The sequence below is a fragment of the Bidens hawaiensis genome, unplaced genomic scaffold (assembly GCF_021521415.1).
Source record: "Bidens hawaiensis isolate Kalapana, Puna unplaced genomic scaffold, B.hawaiensis_p1.1 tig00032031_1, whole genome shotgun sequence".
NCBI classification, from domain to species: domain Eukaryota; kingdom Viridiplantae; phylum Streptophyta; class Magnoliopsida; order Asterales; family Asteraceae; genus Bidens; species Bidens hawaiensis.
The window spans coordinates 229,297-247,925 of record NW_027495416.1 but is presented as its reverse complement, the minus strand read 5'-3'; the positions used below and the strand labels follow the sequence as shown (position 1 = coordinate 247,925).

Sequence of the window (18,629 nt, the reverse complement as noted above, 5' to 3'; positions counted from 1 at the left end):
AAATCATGAATCTCTAAATATTTTTTCGATACAACATTAGATGATACACTAAAAATATGGTAACAACTAAAGTAGAATAGTATTATGAGAACATAACCGTTATAATCGGAACAAAACGAGCCTATCATCAGTGGAAGATAGCTTTCGATTAGTCGAAGAATGTGCAGTAAACAAGAATCAATATGGTTTTAATTAACAATATATGGACGGAGAAAAAGAAGGCGGGCCGGGTTCAGTAAAAAATCCACGTGTTTTTAACAATAAACCCGAGTAAGTTTTAAGGACAAAAATGATTCATATATATGTAAAATGTTTATATATATATATATATATGATATAATTTGTATTAGAGAAGATAAATCATGAAAAATGCTCAATTTATAAAAAGTTTAATAACAAACCTAAACTTTTTTTAAAATAAAATACGTTTTGTAAAAGCATTTTTAGAAATCAAAATGAATTAAAAAATATGTATAATGTATAATTAATAGGAGAGAGGGGCGAGAAAAAAGAATAAGAATACACCAGAGAATGACACGTGACAAGAAAAAACTTTTATTTATTACATAGTATAGATTGTTTTAAGAATTAAGATTTATGCTTTACAAACATCCAACTACTATAAACTGATTAAGAGCTATCAATCATCATCATCATCGTACTCAGTATATCCCACCAATAGCAATGCTATGGTAGGGTCTAAGGAGGGTAAGATGTAGACAGCCTTACCTCTATCTCATAGGGATAGAGAGGCTGCTTCCGGTGAGACCCCCGGCTCGATAGTAGTTTTGCATCAAGTCTTGGACATAAGGCACATAGCACTCAATCATCGGGACACCGGCTGATCGGTGCATGTGCCCTTGTCTTTCGGCTATCAACGCCACCACATGATGCCTGATTAACCTTCCGCCACTTTTAACGTTATTTTCACGAGATTAGTAAAATAACGTCAAAATTAGTGCAATTTTACTTTTGCCCACCCGAGGGTTCACACATATATACATTATATGCGCGCACCGCAAGTAGGGCGTAAGAGCTATCAATCTATAATAAATTAATAACGAATGAGTTATTACTTATTAAGAGCATCTCCAATGCTATGGAGATGTTTGAAAAACAAACCCTTCTTCTCTCACTTACTCACCCATTAACCTCACTTAGGTGCTGTTTGTTTTTTTAGAGGTAAAATGTCTGCGGACCACATCTGCAGACATCTGTAGCAGAAGAGGTGGACCAAATCTCTGCACTCTGCAAGAAGAAGACTGTTTGTTTTTTAACGTCTACTGACTGCTAAAACTTTCAATATAAGCTCTATACCAAAAACACAAATTATCCAGCAACAATTAAAAATATATAAATCCAAATTTTATACCTCTGAACTAGCAAATTATAAAACTTATATTAACAATTTTTCACGTGAATGTTTTTTCCTCCAAAAGTTTCTTCAATTGTTTTCGAAAGTAGATAGTTCATACATAATGAATGAAACGAGCCAAAACTCGAGCTTAAAACAACTCACAAGATGACATAAACCTAAACTTTCTACAAAACTTTTTCAACTAAAAACTTTCTATGAATTTTTTATAATCCTTAACTTTTTACAAACTTTTTTCAACTAAAAACTAATAATACTTGAACAATTATACAAAATTATAATTGAACAAAAAAAAAACAAAAAAAACTAATCAATTAACAACTCAATTGAACAAATCAATTAACAAAAACTTAATAACTTAATTAATATCTGATGGAAATTATGAATTTAGAAAAGGTTGGAAGACTATGGTCCAAGTCTGCACCAAGAAGAGGACGCGCAGACAGTTTTTAATGAAACGCTTTTGTAAAAACAAACAGTCTGCATAGGACAATGGCTGCGTGTAGTCTGCAGACAAAAAAAACCAGAAAGATCTTCTGTAAAAAACAATCACCACCTTAAACACTCATTCTCTCTTCTTTCTCCTCTCTTTTTCTTCAAAAAGTGTATTGAAATTCCAATACACCCACTCTCTCTCTCTCCTCCACATAGCCCCTCTCTCATCCGTTTAGGCTCTCTCTCTTCTCCAACTAAGATTTAATATGGGTGACCAATGACCAATCTCCCATTGAAGATGCCCTAAGTGGAGCAATTCTCTTTGTTCTATAAATTATCATAAACCTATAAATATATAACTATTATGAACTGATTAGACATACATATCAATCTGTAACAAATTAAATAACCCATTAGTTATTACTTAAGAAAAGGTGGAGCTTGATCTTCTACTACATACATACTGATCTGACTCATATTGAAAAATTAACACTTTTAAAGCTAGATACAATCGATCACCAAAAACTTTCCAAACGTAAAAATAATTATGGGTTCGAAACTTGGTTAGGTCAAGCCACAACAACTATTTTTGTAATTAAAACTTAGTAGAAACTCGATAAATTAATACTTGATTATTTAATAAACTCTCTAAGATAATATTTTTTGCCGGTCCCGACTCGGGGATAGGGTGCTAAATTAATAATTCGCTAAAATTATAAGATAATACATTTTTGATAATTTCTTTAGACCTCATATAAAATATAAATTAATAATTCCTTATATATAGCATATTACATGAATGATTTATGAAGATTTCTTGAAAAATGACTCAATTGTCTTTTGTTTTTTGTTGAAATCAATTTCCCTTTGAATCTCGTCTCTAATTTTCCTTAGCATGGTAAGAACTTCTGGTGTTGTTTTCTCATAGCTCAACAAGAAATTGTTCAATGTGATTGCCGCTTTAATAGCTTCGTTTCGCGAAGGGGGCTCCATTGTAGAACTTTCATTATCTTCTTCATCGATATCATCTTTATTAATTCCAATAACGCTTTCAATAATTTCTTGGATCATTTTTCAATTCAACTTGGGAGATTGAAGGTTTCTTTCAAATTGGGTCGTTCATTTGATATACATGCATTGTATACAATAATTAAGTGGAAGCTTGAAAGGTGTTTGTAAACTAAGTATTCTACTATAAATTAATAAAATATTAATTAATATATAAATTAATAATTATTAATTTATCGATTAATTAATAACTCTTTTAATTAATAAATTTTGATGGTTCCAAGTGTATTATTTTATAGAGTTTATACTGTATTAAACAAATGATTTCTAATAAATACGCAAAGTTAGTTGTTTAAAGTAAATAGAAAAACAAGTCGACAAGATTAGTGGGTTCAGCAAAAGAAATAAAAAATAAAAAGGAATGCAACTAGAATTAGCAGCATCAGGCATTTCAGTATTCATGTGAGAAGGTTTGAACTAAAGTTTTATTTGGACTTTTTACAAAGTCGGACAGAAAAGGACAGTTGGAGTCTAGGGCCAAGTTGGTTTACGGTGCATTACCCTTGTAGTTTGCTAATATTATATACTTAGTGCTTTAACTTTCATTAATTATAGGTTTAGTTCCTTTTGTTTGCTCAAGCTTAACGCACTTGGCCTCTGTTATACTACGTTAAGTTAGCACAAACAAATCAGCAAGATAGAAAAGATTGAGCAGATGAAAAGATATTAAAGATTTTCACAAAGGTTCCTCGATACTCTTGTTAAGCCAGGCACTGACTGACTGACATATTATAACGCATATTGCCTCAACAAGCAGCATGCCAATGTTACAAACACACATGTTTTGCGCAAAGTTCCTATGATTGTTGAAACGAACATGAGAATGTATAAATGTTGGTTCTGAATCAAACCGATAGATCCTCAGTCATACGATTGATCACAACAGACTGTGAGGAGAGCACCGAGTTTGAATTCATATTACCCATGGTGATTTTTAAACACATGCATTTCCTACTATTTTAGTCTTTTATTACCCTAGCTAGTAATAAGAAATATAAAAATCAAAAATGAGTGAACTAGCTAGTATATTATTTTTTTCAGAAAGAGAACGAAATAAAAGTTGTTTACCAGAATTGTTTGGGAAACCAATAAATAGGTAAGTTCAAAACTAAACGTATTCGATGTCTCATACTTGAATACCACCCTCTCATCTATTATCCGCCTTGGGTTTTCATATCGGGTTTGTGGCGTTTGCCTTAATAGGGACCCTCCGTTCGATCAAACTGCCAGGCGCTAAGCATGCGAATAATATGACCAACCACATCGACTACTTGTGTAAATTAATGGAAATACATCTCTTAAAAATCTGTACATGGGAATCATCTCCACAACAACACACACGCCTTCAAATTGTTTTTTATATGCATATTGTTTTGAGATTTATTATATGCCTTACAAAATATAAAACTTTAATGAACTGATTAAGACATATCAATCTACAATAAATTAAATAACTCATTACTCATTAGTCGTATATTATTTAAGTGGGCCAATTCTCTTTGTTCTATTAATTATTATAACCCTATTAACCGTTTTACAAAAAAAAACTATGTTTAATTAATACGAGTTTGGATCAAATACAAATTAAATTAACGTATTAACTAGTGCGAATCAAGTAATATGATTATATATACAACGTAGTGTAATTATAGTGTAGGGTAATTACAGCATAGTGTAATTACATAATTACATTACTTGCCTATATAATTAAACCGCTTGATTAATATCTAACCCAATAACCATTCAACCATTTCAACAAATATTATTTAGCCTAATAAACAAAAGAAAATTAAGCTCCATGTTGTAGTTGGAGATCGATAAATAGAAGAGACCAAGCGGTGATTAAAAGAAGCCGGTGCAACACTACCCAGTGTGTCAGCTATCATATGTGGCGGATCTTGAGCATTTAGTATGGATGGTCATAAGTCACGACAATAAAATATTTGTTTTCCTACTTGTAAGTATCGGGTCGGCAATTTGGTTCGGGTCGGGTCAAACAATAATTTCAAACCCTAACATACCAAATTGAAAGAAATACAAAATGGTGAAATGCGAATTACCTAACCTGATCTCTGCTTGCTTCTGTTGACTGTTTCGATTAATCAATTTCACTCCCACACGAGCCAGTTCTGAACCTCAGGCCTCAGCAGACAACGAAAGTGCACAATCAATCAATCGATTTCATATCCAAACGATTTCATCAATTCACTTGCTTACTTCTCAGCTTCTATTTTAACTTCTGTGCCGAACCTCATAAGTCAGTAATTTCCACAACGGCCATCGCACAATGGAACCTCCATTTGTTGTTGTGTTCAAGCATCAACAATATGTTATAGTTGGATTTTGGGCTTAATGTTTAGTTTTTTTGTAAGTTTATTTGGGTTTGGGGTTGGTCTTATAGAGTTTTATTTCTTAGCATTCCTTTCTTTATCTTTACGTTTATTTCGTAAACGATTTCTGATCTTCGGCTTTAAACAAACTTTATATTTATAAAAATTTTTCAAGCCTGGCCCGGACTCAAATAATATGGATGGGCCGGACTCAAATAACTTGGCTGGGCCGGACTCAATACATGTATATATTTTCTTGATTTGTTTCGAAAAAAAGACAGCGAAAAACGTGATGAGACCGCGGCCCTGTTCGGCCCGTATAATGATCCGCCATTGGCTACCATTGCTGCCCTTCGGCCTATATTCAATATTCAAGTTCCTCTCTTCCAGTCTTCCTACACTCTCTCAAGACGCAGTTCGATTTTTCACAAAAAACAAAACAACCTCAAAAGAAAAGGATGGAGCTTGATCATCCAGTACTCACAGATATATTGATTTGGATAATCCTTTTTTGGGTTTAACTTATTTTCTCATGTACCGATCAACAAAAACTTCTGAAACGTAAAGAAAATAAAAATCATAGGTTCGTCTCTTCCCGAGGTCAAGCCATTAAAACTATTTTTGTAATATAGAAACTCTTATATTAAACAAATGGATTACAAAAATTACATAATATTTATTTGAAGTGAATAAAAAACCAAATCGATAAGATTAGTGGGTCCAGCAAAAGAAATAAAAAATAAAAGGGATGCAACAAGAACTAGCATAATTAGCGACTTCGTAGGTTCGTATGCAAAGGACATAAGGCGACCCTTGTAGTTTATTTGGACTTTTGACATAACGTGGCCCTTGTAGTTTGTTATAATATATATACTTGTGCTTCAACTTTCACTATCTATAGGTTAGTCCCTTCGTTTAACCGGACGTAACGTGACTGGTCTCTTAAGGCTTAAAACTACTATACTGTGTTAAATTAGCACAAAAAGATCAGCAAGATGGCAAAGAAAGATCAAATGAAAGCATAGTATACATTATCACAAAAGGTTTGACTACCTTCTCGTTAAGCAAGTAACTGACTCCTTGTAATCCGTAACGTCTCAATAATCTGTCATTGCTACCAACAAAAATGTCTTATGCCTACTTGCTATACTCTGAAGCTCCTATGATTGTTGAAACGGATATGAGAACAAATGCTGGTTATATATGAATCAAACTGAATGATCTTGTGTCAAAAGATTGACAAGCTAACAAGTAACAACTTAAAGCACTGAGTTTGGATTCCTATTACTCGTGATTTCTAAGCACCTTTCCTACTATATATTTGTCTTTAATATATTACCCTAGTAATCTGAAATTTATATATTTAAAATTAGTGAAGGACTAAGCATGTAAATTAATGGAAGTAAGAACAAAATAAAAGTATCCTTTTTCTTTCTTCATTTTTTTTTCTTTTCTTTTTGTTATTAAACTATAGATGGCGACACATATGCACACGTAATATATTGTGGGTTCGTATGCAAAGGACATAAGGCGACCCTTGTAGTTTATTTGGACTTTTGACACCCTTGTAGTTTATTTGGACTTTTGACACCCTTGTAGTTTGTTATAAATTAATGGAAAAGCAGGCCGTCACATTTCACCTTCATTTCATTTTCCGATCTTGCCGGAACTGAAGAAGACAAAATGACTAGTAGCCCAAATCCGGTTGATCAGTAAGTTCTGAACCCATGTTTTAAATTGATGAACCCCGGTTTTTTAACATTTTTTATTTTTCAGTAGCATGGTAGCTCCGACCAGTGGAAACCTGTTTGAGCAAGCAAGCTTAGACATTGAGAGTCCATGCGACACTTCATTTATCCAGGATGTCATCGACAGAACTGAAGACCAACACATTGAGTAGGTTCTAAAACCCTGTTTTGTAGTTTTTTTTTATACATGTTTGTTTTTTAAATAATCACTTGATTTTTCATATCCTTGGTGGACAAGAATTGGCGGTGAACTTGAATTGACGACATCCATCAACTCTGAAAGCCCGGGCTCTGTTTCGACAGCAGTTGGGCTGCAGGCTACAAGGTGATTAGATTCATTCACTTGTGTTTCTTTAATGTTTGGGCTTTGTTATGTTGTATTCGCATATAATATATACCTTTTAAGATGATTGCACTTTATCAACATGCCAGGCGTATGTGTTCGATACTAAGATTTGGCTCACCAATAGATTTATTTGGGTTTTCTATTTTGAATTTGATGATGGTAGGTGGGGTGGTTTTATCAAGCTTAGAGATGGTGTGAGGGGAGGACATGTAGTCAGTTTCACGGGCAAGGGGGGGGGGGGGGGGGGACGTGGTGGAGAAGTATTTCTCACCTCTCACGAACCTGCCTGTCAATGGCGGATCCAGGAGAATTTTTCAGTGGGTTCATAGTGCCCGTGGATCTGAATCTATTCCTCCCCATGGAGAACCATTACTCACCATCTATCTCCTCACCACATCCTCCCTCGCCGCTATCCAATTCTATATATCTATGTCTTTCAAGTCGGCTTAAGGGCGTCCAAGGGCTTAAGGGTTGGAGTCTTGGAGATTGTGTTAGAATATGATACCTTTTTAACTTGGTTAATGATTTATTGTTTATTAGTAGTGAAGTGGGTAATTTATCAACAATGAGTTAATTAAATAGACAAATTACTAGTTGAATGAGTTATGTTCACGACCCTGAATAATAATAATAATAATAATAATATGTGACTTCATAAATGTTTTTTAGATTATTCCCCTAGCTAATCTATGAGATTTCATGATGCAGATTGTTTCTCTCTTGCTTACACCAACTACTTGTTAATTTCCACAATTCACATTTTAATTTTTAAGCAAATATTTACGTGTTTATTTTTTCCAAATCGCTCATAAATATGTGTATAAAATTTGAATAAATAGGAGACGTGAAGGAAAGGGAGGTGTTAATCATGTTGAGTGGATATACTCTTTTGTTTTTATTTAAAGGGATGTGTTAAAAGTAAATTACTATTGAGATGCTATAAAGTTAATATATGTTAATGATATATTTTATTGTTTTTCTTTATCAGGTTTCATAACCTGAATCCTAAAGAAATCGCATTTTTGCTTGGCGGGTACGTAGCATTTGTGGGATTCATTTTGTGGGTAAAAAACATTGATTCTTCAACCACCAATCCCTTTTATCAGAATCTCTATCGTTGCTTATCTCATGGCTAATCTGAATCTGTGTGTTTTGACTTGGATACATAGCCGTTTAGAAAACTCAAACTCATCCCGTCAAAATGTGTACCTTAAATGTTACATGATCTTGGTAAACTTTTATTTCATCCTCTGCTTTGTTACATTTGTTTCGCCTATACCGATGCTATTCACCTCTCATTACCAGGCTCAGGCTCACACCCTCCCCCACCCCCAACCACATCCCCGCCCCCATCCTCACCATCAATACCACCACCTCAACTAGATTATGTGTATTATGGTGACCGGTTATTCATTTTTATTGTTGTTGATATTACACTTGTTTAAGTTATTGCAAACTTCATAATACATCAAAACATCAATTCATCAAATGCATGTTACCAGGAACAACTTCATATATTAAAGTGTGATATGTTATATATAATTGTGTTTTGTTCATATTATAGTTGATACATTCTTGAATGATGATTTATTTGAAGCGTGATAGAGTTTTAGGGTTGTTTGGACTTTGGGCATGCATGGTGAAATTGATTATAAGACTATACACTTGGTCACTTGCTCTTCATTAGCTTGATGAGTTTAAAATTTGCTAATAATTTCCATGTAATTTTTTATGAAAGTAACAAACAAAAGGTTCAAAGTTTGGTTTAATGTGAAATAATAATTATCAGCAAAAAGAAAAAAAGATTTATATATTGATAAGTATGCACGGGGTAAGATTATATATTGAGAAGGGCACAAGGGGACGTTCCGTAACATTTTATAATTGAGGGGTAGATTTGATACTAGTGTTAAGGAGAATCTATGGGTCCCGCTATTTCCAACATGCTTGATTGATAGTTGATACTCAAGAAGTCTTTTATTATTATTTTTTATATCAAACTAATATATAATACTAGATTTTATCCCCCGTATTACGGGGGTTGTTTTACATTATTTGTTTTTAATATTTATATATGTACATTTTGATTTTAATTTTATTTGTTGTAAGAAATTTAATAATTAATATACTTGAGATTTGATGATGAAATGGTTTCACAAATAAATGATATGTTATAATCCAGTTTAAAAGCTATCTGGGTTTGGTGATACCAATTACCTGTTTATTTTATGTATTATAAAACTGTTTCTTAATTATAAATAATATCTTTTTTTAACTAAAATAAGATAATAGTTTTTAGTATATTCATATTTTATAGGATTTTCATATCAAATAATTGGTAAGATTATTTTATAATTTAATGAGATGTTATAACTCGTTTAAGAGCTATTTGGTTTTAGTAAGACCCATACCCATGAATTTGGGTTAAATCAATGAGAGACCTCTATTTAAAAATCAAACAATCTGATGGCTTCCATAAAAGGGTGAGCGACCACATCATGACACGTAGGATTTTAGAGGTTTCGTTTATATATATTATAGATTAAATAAAATCATGCATGTGTTATAAACGATTATATATATGTGTATATCATTCAAGAAATTCATTTGAATATCAAGAATTTAATAAAAACAAAAGCAAAAGATTATACTTGAATCCAAATTACAAGCTGGTTTTTTTATTGTGTTTTAAAATATCAATTTAAAGCATGAGAGTTAATTACATAGATGACTTGTGCTATGGTGAGACGATAACAAGCTGGTTTGATTTGTGCAAACGAGACAAGGGCGGATGTGGCTTTGTGGTGGGGGTAGCACCCACTACCCCTCAACTTTTCGGATAAAGTGTAATTTTTTATTTTTATTTTTTTTGCGGTTTATGTATTATATGATTATTGTCCCTGAAATTATATTACGCCACCTCCAAAAAAAATTTAAAAGCCCAAAACTTCATCTTTTAGTGTTTATTAAAAACCCAACATGATTAAAACGCTATTATTTAATTAAAACTTAAAAACCCAACTTTAATAACCGACCAGAGGTACGTACGAAACGTGTGACTGGTGCTGATACGCGCGAAACGAGCAACAGGGCCTGCAAGCACCAAATTGGTAACCGAGCGCCAGTACGCACCAAACGGGTAACCCGACGCCGGCACGTGCGTAACGCGAAACGGAGCTCGGGGCGCGAGAAACGCGTAACTGGGAGCATGTACTTACTAATTAAATAGGTAAAAGAAATTTTCTTAATATACGATCAAAAAGATTTTAATGCTACCCCTAAAATCGTGTTCTAGATCCGCCACTGGCTCTCTTATACAATGAGATTTCGTATCTGTGTTATTAATACAATAAGAAAATAACTTTGTTTTGTTTATTCATATTACAATTAGTGTCGATCTCTTAAGAATTTTTTTATACAAGGCCATTTCTAAAGGCTCTCAGCAATCCAACGTAGATCTCATCAATTCGATGTCTTAACAATCATTGAATGCGTCTAACAAGATTAACATTTAAATTTAGCGGGAAGCTCGTCATACTAGAAATCGAGAAGAATTGTCGATTCCATTACTCGATTGGACAGTACTTGATTATTGCACAAAACTTATGATTCCATTGGTTTTGCTCTAAATCTTCGGTGAAGTCATGCATTAGTGCATCCTTACCACTGATCAGAACAATTAAAAGCCCTACAAACACTTCTACAAAATCTTACATTTCCACATAATTACTTTTTCTACATTTACTTTTTTATAATCAAACTAGGTTTATGATATTAATAAAGTCAACATAGGTCTACAACTGCCCATTCTTCCATCCACTGTGAGGACTTCCACGGTATGAAATGGGGCCGTCAACTATCTCCTCTTCCTTCAAATGCTTAAACCATCTCAATCTCCCCTCTCCTATCTTATTCTAGAAACATGTCGCCCCAAGTTCTCACGAAAACCTTCATTTCTTATCGGATTCATCCTTACGTGCTCACATCCACCTCACAACCTCAGCATCCTCATGTTTGCCACCTCCATCTTCCACGCTTGTGTTTTCGTGATGGCACAACAATCGGTTCTGTATAATATAGTCGCTCGAATTGCAACCCTATAGAACTTCTCTTTTAAATTTGTTAGAAACCACTTGTAACACAATACCCCTATGGTTCTTCACCAATTGCACCAACCTGTCTAGAGGCTATGGGCTATGTCACTGTCTATGTCCCCATCACTCTGTACAAACGACCGTAAATACCATGAACTTGGCTATCTGCAATATCACACGACCATCAATCTAATTTGGATGACATCCTCGTTTGCACCACTAAAATTACACTAAATGTACTTAGTTATGAACGCGACTTTTCTTGAAAACTTTGTGCTTTAAGGCTACACGCAACTCCTCTAGCCTCTCATTCGGACTTGATTTAAACTTAGGTACTAACACAATATCATTTACGAAAAGCATGCACCACTGATTTCTCCTAAACGACTTCGACAACTCATCCACATCGACTACTATAAAGAGAAACGTGCTCAACACAGATCCTTGGTTAAGACCCACCACACAAGAAAAATAATTGGTTTCCCCGACTGGTGCAAGAACACTTGTTTTAGCCTTGTTATCTTATACATATCCGCAATTGCTTCTATGTATCTCCCCGGAACCCCTCCTCTCGAGACTATCCCAATTCACTAAGTATTTTTTTTCATTAATCTCCTTTGAATATTTGTCGTCTCCATAGTAGACCGTCCTGCCATAAATCCAAAATTGGTTTATTGCAACTTGGCTTTCCTGCCTAATTCTAGTCTCAGCTACCCTTTCCCACAATTTCATAGATTGACTTGGGAGCTTAATCCTTCGGTAGTAAGCATAATACTAAGCATTTCATTTGTTCTAGTAGAGGGGCAGTACGACACAAATTAGTCTTAACTCTAAACAAATAGTTCAGCCATAAAGGAAAATGGCAAACGAAAGAGCAGATGCTAATCCATCAAAGTGTCTCCCAAAAGGTTCAACGAACTTCTTGTTAAGCCAGGTATCGACTCCTTGCGATCAATATTGTCTCATATCCGCCATTCTTAGAAAAGAAAAATGCTTTATGTCTGCTCGTTAAAACTTCAAAGTTCCTTATATGAGAATAAATATCGATTCTGATTACGATTCTGATTTAAATTCACTGGCAAACTAACAATTGACTGTGATGAAAGCATTGAGCTTGGATACATATAGGGGTGTTCGCGGTTTTTATATCAAACCGTGAACCGAACCGTTACTAACGGTTTTTGGTTTTTGCAAACCAAAACCAAACCGTTCAATTCTTAAACCGAACCAAACCAAACCGTTACTAACGGTTTGGTTCCGGTTTGGTTTAACGGTTTAGGCCTGCTAGTCTTTTATGCAAGATGTCCAAATAAGATATGGTACATAGTAGTAAAGCTTTCAAAAATTTGCACTTCTTAACAAGATGTTAAACACAAGCTGTCCAAACAAGCTTTTAAAAAGGTAAACATGTTATCCACAAATTAATCAAAGTGCATGCTGCCCCAATTTGTAGAAAAACAAGCTTGGGTTCTAGGATTGAAAATTGTTTTTAGGTTTTAATCTTAAAAAAATTGTAGAAAGATATTAGTATATTTCTTTTATAGATCATTCAATTTTAATTTAGTTATGTCTAATAATATGTGTGTGTATATATAACATATAAAGTATTTAAAACATTAATATAATCAAATTATACGGTCCGGGTTTTTACGGTTGGTTTTTGGTATAAACCGTAAACCAAACCGTTCAATACAGTTTGAAATTTTTGAAACCGACCGGCCAAAAATTAAGAGAAAAAACCAACCGTGAAACTAAACGAATGACCGGTTTGGACAGTTTCACGGTTTCGAATCGAACCATGAACACCCCTAGATACATATTTACTCGCTTCGATTTTTTATACACATATCTTACTATTTAAACATTTTATTTCACAAGTAGTTAGAAATAGAAAGATTACAAGTTAGTAAAAAGTATAATATCTTTTTGTCCAGAGAGAAAGAAAAATGAAAATGAAAATAAAAATAAAAGTTGTATGTTGTAAACAAGTACCCATGTTTTGGGCATATATAATACTTGTCCTATACCCGTGAATAATTTTAAAACTATGTGCATACACGGTCTCATGCCCTAATACCACTCCCGTTGAAACTAAGAATAATTTTTCTTATAAACCATTTTCCGTTTTGAAAATAAGTCCCAGCAATTATTTAATTCAATAACTATTTAACCATTTGAACATATAAATATTTAACCTAATGAACAAACCAAATATAGCGGCATTTGTTATCGACAAACATAAGAGAAGAAGCAACGATCAGAAAAAACACCCGTCGTCCCCGCCCAGTTACTAGCTACTAAGCCACCACTGCATTTCCGGCCTCTAGTCATTCGAGATCCTCTCTTCCTATGCTCTCTCTAGTCTCAGATTGATCTTAAACATAACATAACCTTAAAATAAAGGTTGGAGCTTCACATTCTGAAACTCCCAAATACATAGATTTTTAGATACTCTTTTTTTTTAATTATTATGTAACCCGACAGGACCCGAATGGGACCGAAAAAATATAATATTTATTAATCACCCAAAAAATTTCGACCTGTGAAATAAATTATTAGACCAAACCATAAGAACTATGTTGTCTAATTAACATTTATATTAAATAAACTGTTTACTATAAATACCTAATATTTGTCATTAAAAATAAAAACACCCTTTACATCTGCTTCTTTGTTATGTGAAAATCATCAATTCTTGTAGAAATTCAAAACCCAGAAGTGGATATTAAGGGTTGCAAGAATGACTTGTGTATTCTATTTACTTCTGAATAAAACAATGATAAATAGTAATGTAAGCATCATTGTGGCACAAATTTCCTACAACCATAGCCTAATAACAATTTAGTAAACCGAGCACCTATAATTCTCCTAACGAGATAAATAATTAAGAGAAAATATAGACCTTGAACCTATGTGTGATGTATAAGCAATTGGTTTAGGCCATGTCATAATGCGCTTCATCCCACCCGAAAGCCGATCTGGCCTCTCGAATCTCTCAAAAAATCTGCTACAGCAATCATGGGCTCGCTGCTGTCCTAGTGATGACAACTCAACTTGATTATGCAAGTTTGACCCGTGTAAGAATAAGGTTGACTTGTTACTAATCGAATCCGATCTCCTGAAAATATGTCTTGTTTCTTGATTGCTGACCTAAAACACAGAGGGGAACATATATAGATATAACATTTTCCATAAGGGTTTATAAGTTGTAACATATCTTATTCTGCATTTCTTAGAGTGGTTTATAATTAATATTATTACAAGATAATTAAAGGATCACAACATTAACAAGTTTTAACATTTTTAAGATGCTAGAAGGAAGGTGCGTAAAGATCTTCCTCTACCTCATCGTCTTTGCATCTCTTGAGAACGTTCAGCTGTCCACGCAAGTGCATAATCTGCAGGATTAAACATTAACAAGTTAAGACTTTTTTTTACGAAACCAATTAGACACAAATTGACCCATAAACAAGTAATGTTTTAATTGTACCTCTTCTTGAAGCAAAGTGGGAAGGCTATCCATAGAAACAAGAGTATTAATCTCCTGCAACAAGGTCTCATCTTTAATACCCGACCAGGTTTGTGGTGGTAAAGCCAATAAAAGTGCTGTCAGAACATCATTGCTAGCTGGATGCATTCCAATGCAATCAGTTAATTCCGGGCCAGATGAATTTAAACATTTGGGAGATGAAGGAACCAACATATCGACTTTTTGTTCAACAAGCCCATTTGTCACGGTCCCAGACACGACTGTGACAGGTGCCATGTCTCCATTGGACTTTATCTTATGCACGAGTGTTTCCCCACAACAAAACCCGTTAGAGGACTCACTGTTTCCTTTTAAAACCCCTGCTCCTTGGCAACACACACTAGCTGCAATATCAGTCAAACTGGCTTCGGTTTCTTGACCCAAACACTGTGGGCCCTGGCAACATGTGAACAGAAAATCTGTGACATGTTTGTATAGATGGGTGCCCTGAACTTGTTTCAATATCTCCCCCTACAAGAAACACCAAAAAACTGTGAGCATAACCCGAGTCAATCCGTTAATAACTAGACGAGTCAAAATTTAGGATACCTTGATGGAAAGTCTTTCTTGCTCTTCTGGACTTAAACTTTGACCGCCTTCTTCCGTTCTCCTAACTTCTGCAACCCACTTAATAAATTCAAGAAACTTTGAAGGAAGAGAGTTGAAAACAATGGAGAGAACATCCTTCACGTCTTTCACATTCTTAGAACTTAATAACACTGGAACATCCTCCATCAAGTACTTTGCAATATTAGCCCAACTCTCATGCTTACAACTCTGCAACATACAAAATCAGAATGTGTATAAGATTGCAATAACCAATTGTTCAAATATTATGCATATATAATACTAAATTCAAAAAAGTACCAGCGTATAAAGTAATGCTGGTGGCCTTTGAAGCCTGGATATTAGCATGAAACTGAAACACAAGAACACATAAGTAAAAAACGGAATCAGATTCAAATTATGAGGATTTAAAAATTTACCCTCTGCGAAATCCACTAGTATCATCAACAGTATCCATCGCTTCCCAAAGTAATTTAAGTGGGACCCAATGAGGAGGATATTTAAAACGTGCAACATCTAATATTAACGCCATATCCTTTCCAGCATGATACCCGCCAATAGGCGAAAAGTGACCCGTGCCCGTCTGCAACAGATCAAAAACATCATTACTCATGCCAAATGTGGTCTAACACTTAACAGAACGCATCATTTCCATAAGTATAAACAGAACATGCCTGTTTAAAAGTGGCTCTGTTATATGATGAGATGACATGACGATCATCAGAAGTAGAACAGGCGATAACATGCTTTCTAAACTCATCAATACTAGTTTGATTTGTGCGGAAGGCTTCAACTTTTGCTCCTGCACAATGTGCCAAACACACTACTTTTCCAAAAGAAATGCCTTTGGCCTTAACCTTTTCTAGAGGCTCACAGCAATCTAGCATAGATTCATCAAACCACCTCCAGGGACCTTTCCATTTTCTACCGGGATCAATAGAAAGCGCATTCAAGACCATAGCAAGGGTAGCCAGTCCACAATAAGCAGGTTCTGACTGTGTCTGAAAGTACGAGATTAACTTAAAGAAGCCTTCCATGGTCCCACCTTGAGTGGCTTCCATGAACAATTGCTGCAAATTCAAAACACATATATACCTGAGTTGAAACAGCAATTCAAGAATTTTTATTCTTAACCAAACAAAGCATAACCCCTATTTTAGTTATAAAAAAAAATATCGCGCCAAGCCCATTTCTATTTCACATCTTTAAAAAAAATAGTGTTTACATCGAAATATAAGGCACACGGCCGAACGGGCAACATGCTTGTGTGGATTTAACAGGGGTTTCCCCTCTGGTGGGCTTAGGGAGTAGTGGTTTCATAGCCGGTCAAGCTGCTTTGAAAGCTGCTTCAGGCAAGGTGACCAAACATGAGAAGGCGTGTCTTGACAACCAAAATTTGTTTATTCCTTTTGCTTTTGACACTTTTGGTTTCCTCGTGCCTGAAGCTGTTGAGTTACTTACTCGTATTCAACGGGTCATGCATAGTAATGTTATGACTCCAAGATCCCCAAATGTAGTTTTTAAAAGATTAGGTTTTGCAATTCAAAAGGGGGTAGCGGTGCAGCTTGTTGCCCGCTTGCCTTCTGTTTCGATGTAATCAAAAACTTTTATATAGATAATAACACCTTTGCGCAGTTGACCATTAATAAAAAAAATTAATAGATCTTGTGGTTATAAGTTATAGCATTACTGTTCATGACCCGTTGGACTCGGCTAAGTAGCTCCACGGCCAGAGGCACAGAGAAAGCAATGATCTTGATGTTAAACTTACGTCTCTCCTAAATATTTCTTCTTAAAATTAACTAAAAAAACTGGAATAACAGTCAACACCTAAAGGTCAACGTGTAGCTCCAAAACTAGGTCAAACCAAACCAAGTACATATTAATATACAAATCTACCAAATGAAGAGTTTGCATATAAAATCATAGGGTTTAATTGATTGAGTGACGGACCTTTCCTTCGGAAGAAGCGAAATCAATAGCAGGAGGCGAAGGAAGAACTCTTCTGTAAATACTTGGCATCGCCATTATTTGATTGAATCCAAGATTGATGATGCTTCAAAAGATATTACTAATATTAAGATTAAACAGCAGCGTGGAGCATACGACAACTGGATTCTTGAATGAGGGTTTCTTTGGGGGCGAATCTATAATTTCAATGGGATTGATTGATAGGGTGCACAATGAAACCTTTAATAGGATAAAAAATAGGCAAATTCTTTACTATAAAAAAATAATAATTTTAAGAGTGCAAGATGTTATATAATTATTATTATTATTTTTCTTTTTAATTAATATAAAGTGGCTGGATACAAGTTTATACAATTGGTTTTTTTGATTAGAGATGTGTTGGAGTTGTTCAAGTTGGCGGGGCTTTGGGATAAGGAGAAGGGGGTGTTCACGGGATTGTGTTAAATTGTTAACTGCTTGTTGGAGCATCTAGAAGGCAAAGAATGAAAAAAATTTTGAAAATGAGGAGATCAAGATTGATTCAATAATTGGGGATTAAATCTTTAGGTTTTCTTTGGTATGACCATAGATTGAACAAGGACCAAATTAATTGGTCAAATAGGTGTAATTTTGACTTCATGTAGTTGTGTTTTGGGTTTGGTAGTCCTTTGGCTTGTGAAGGGTGCTTGTTTGGCTCTTTTGCTGGTTGTTTATAAAAGTATACTTTTCGAAAATAAGTGATGAAATAAACTGACTCCTTACTAATCTAAATTAAACAATTTCAAATTTTTAACAACAAACAAAGCCAAATCATCCGGTTACATCCATTGGCAAAAGGTCATCATCGCTCATAATTGTAGACAGGGCTGGGGACATAATCCGCCATTAATCCAAGGGAAACTCATCGTCTGAAGTCCACTTGACAAAACTCGTGACTTGCGCATGATATATTATCACGAACGAGAATCGAACCCAATACCATCCATAAAAAAGGTCATTTGTTTTTGGTTAAAACGCTTTCAATTAATATGATGAGTTTGATTTATTATGTGAAATTCACCAATTAGATGAAAATAAGAATTATTGATTTGTGTAATATATAAAAGTTTGACAAAGAGCACAAAGAAAATTTGAAATATATAATAATATAATTTTTAATTTAAGATGCCTCAACTCTTTTATAGAAA

General features: G+C 34.4%; 1 protein-coding gene across 2 annotated transcripts; it reads right to left on the bottom strand.

The window, feature by feature from the left end:
- Nucleotides 1-14,131: 14,131 nt before the first annotated feature.
- Nucleotides 14,132-17,533, bottom strand: LOC143582846 (glutathione gamma-glutamylcysteinyltransferase 1-like). Of its 2 annotated transcripts, XM_077065324.1 has the most exons (7): nt 17,446-17,533; nt 16,167-16,562; nt 15,912-16,075; nt 15,793-15,844; nt 15,475-15,702; nt 14,887-15,396; nt 14,576-14,794 (listed from the first exon to the last, which is right to left on the bottom strand). In XM_077065324.1, exons 1-7 carry the CDS (start codon nt 17,518-17,520, stop codon nt 14,708-14,710), a joined length of 1,512 nt encoding a protein of 503 aa, XP_076921439.1. In that variant the 5' UTR covers nt 17,521-17,533; the 3' UTR covers nt 14,576-14,707. The 2 variants fall into 2 exon arrangements, with proteins under 2 accessions (XP_076921438.1, XP_076921439.1); XM_077065323.1 differs by lacking the exons at nt 16,167-16,562; nt 17,446-17,533 and adding an exon at nt 14,132-14,546 and having other exon boundaries at nt 14,741-14,794; nt 15,912-16,072.
- Nucleotides 17,534-18,629: the final 1,096 nt, after the last annotated feature.

Excerpts from the sequence above, each read along its gene's own strand:
- LOC143582846 (XM_077065324.1), bottom strand. The coding sequence starts at position 17,520 with ATGGCGATGCCAAGTATTTACAGAAGAGTTCTTCCTTCGCCTCCTGCT. Across the intron at positions 16,076-16,166 it reads ACAGAGCCACTTTTAAACAG|ACGGGCACGGGTCACTTTTC; the intron begins GCATGTTCTGTT and ends GATCTGTTGCAG. Across the intron at positions 15,397-15,474 it reads AAGAAAGACTTTCCATCAAG|GGGGAGATATTGAAACAAGT; the intron begins GTATCCTAAATT and ends TGTTTCTTGTAG.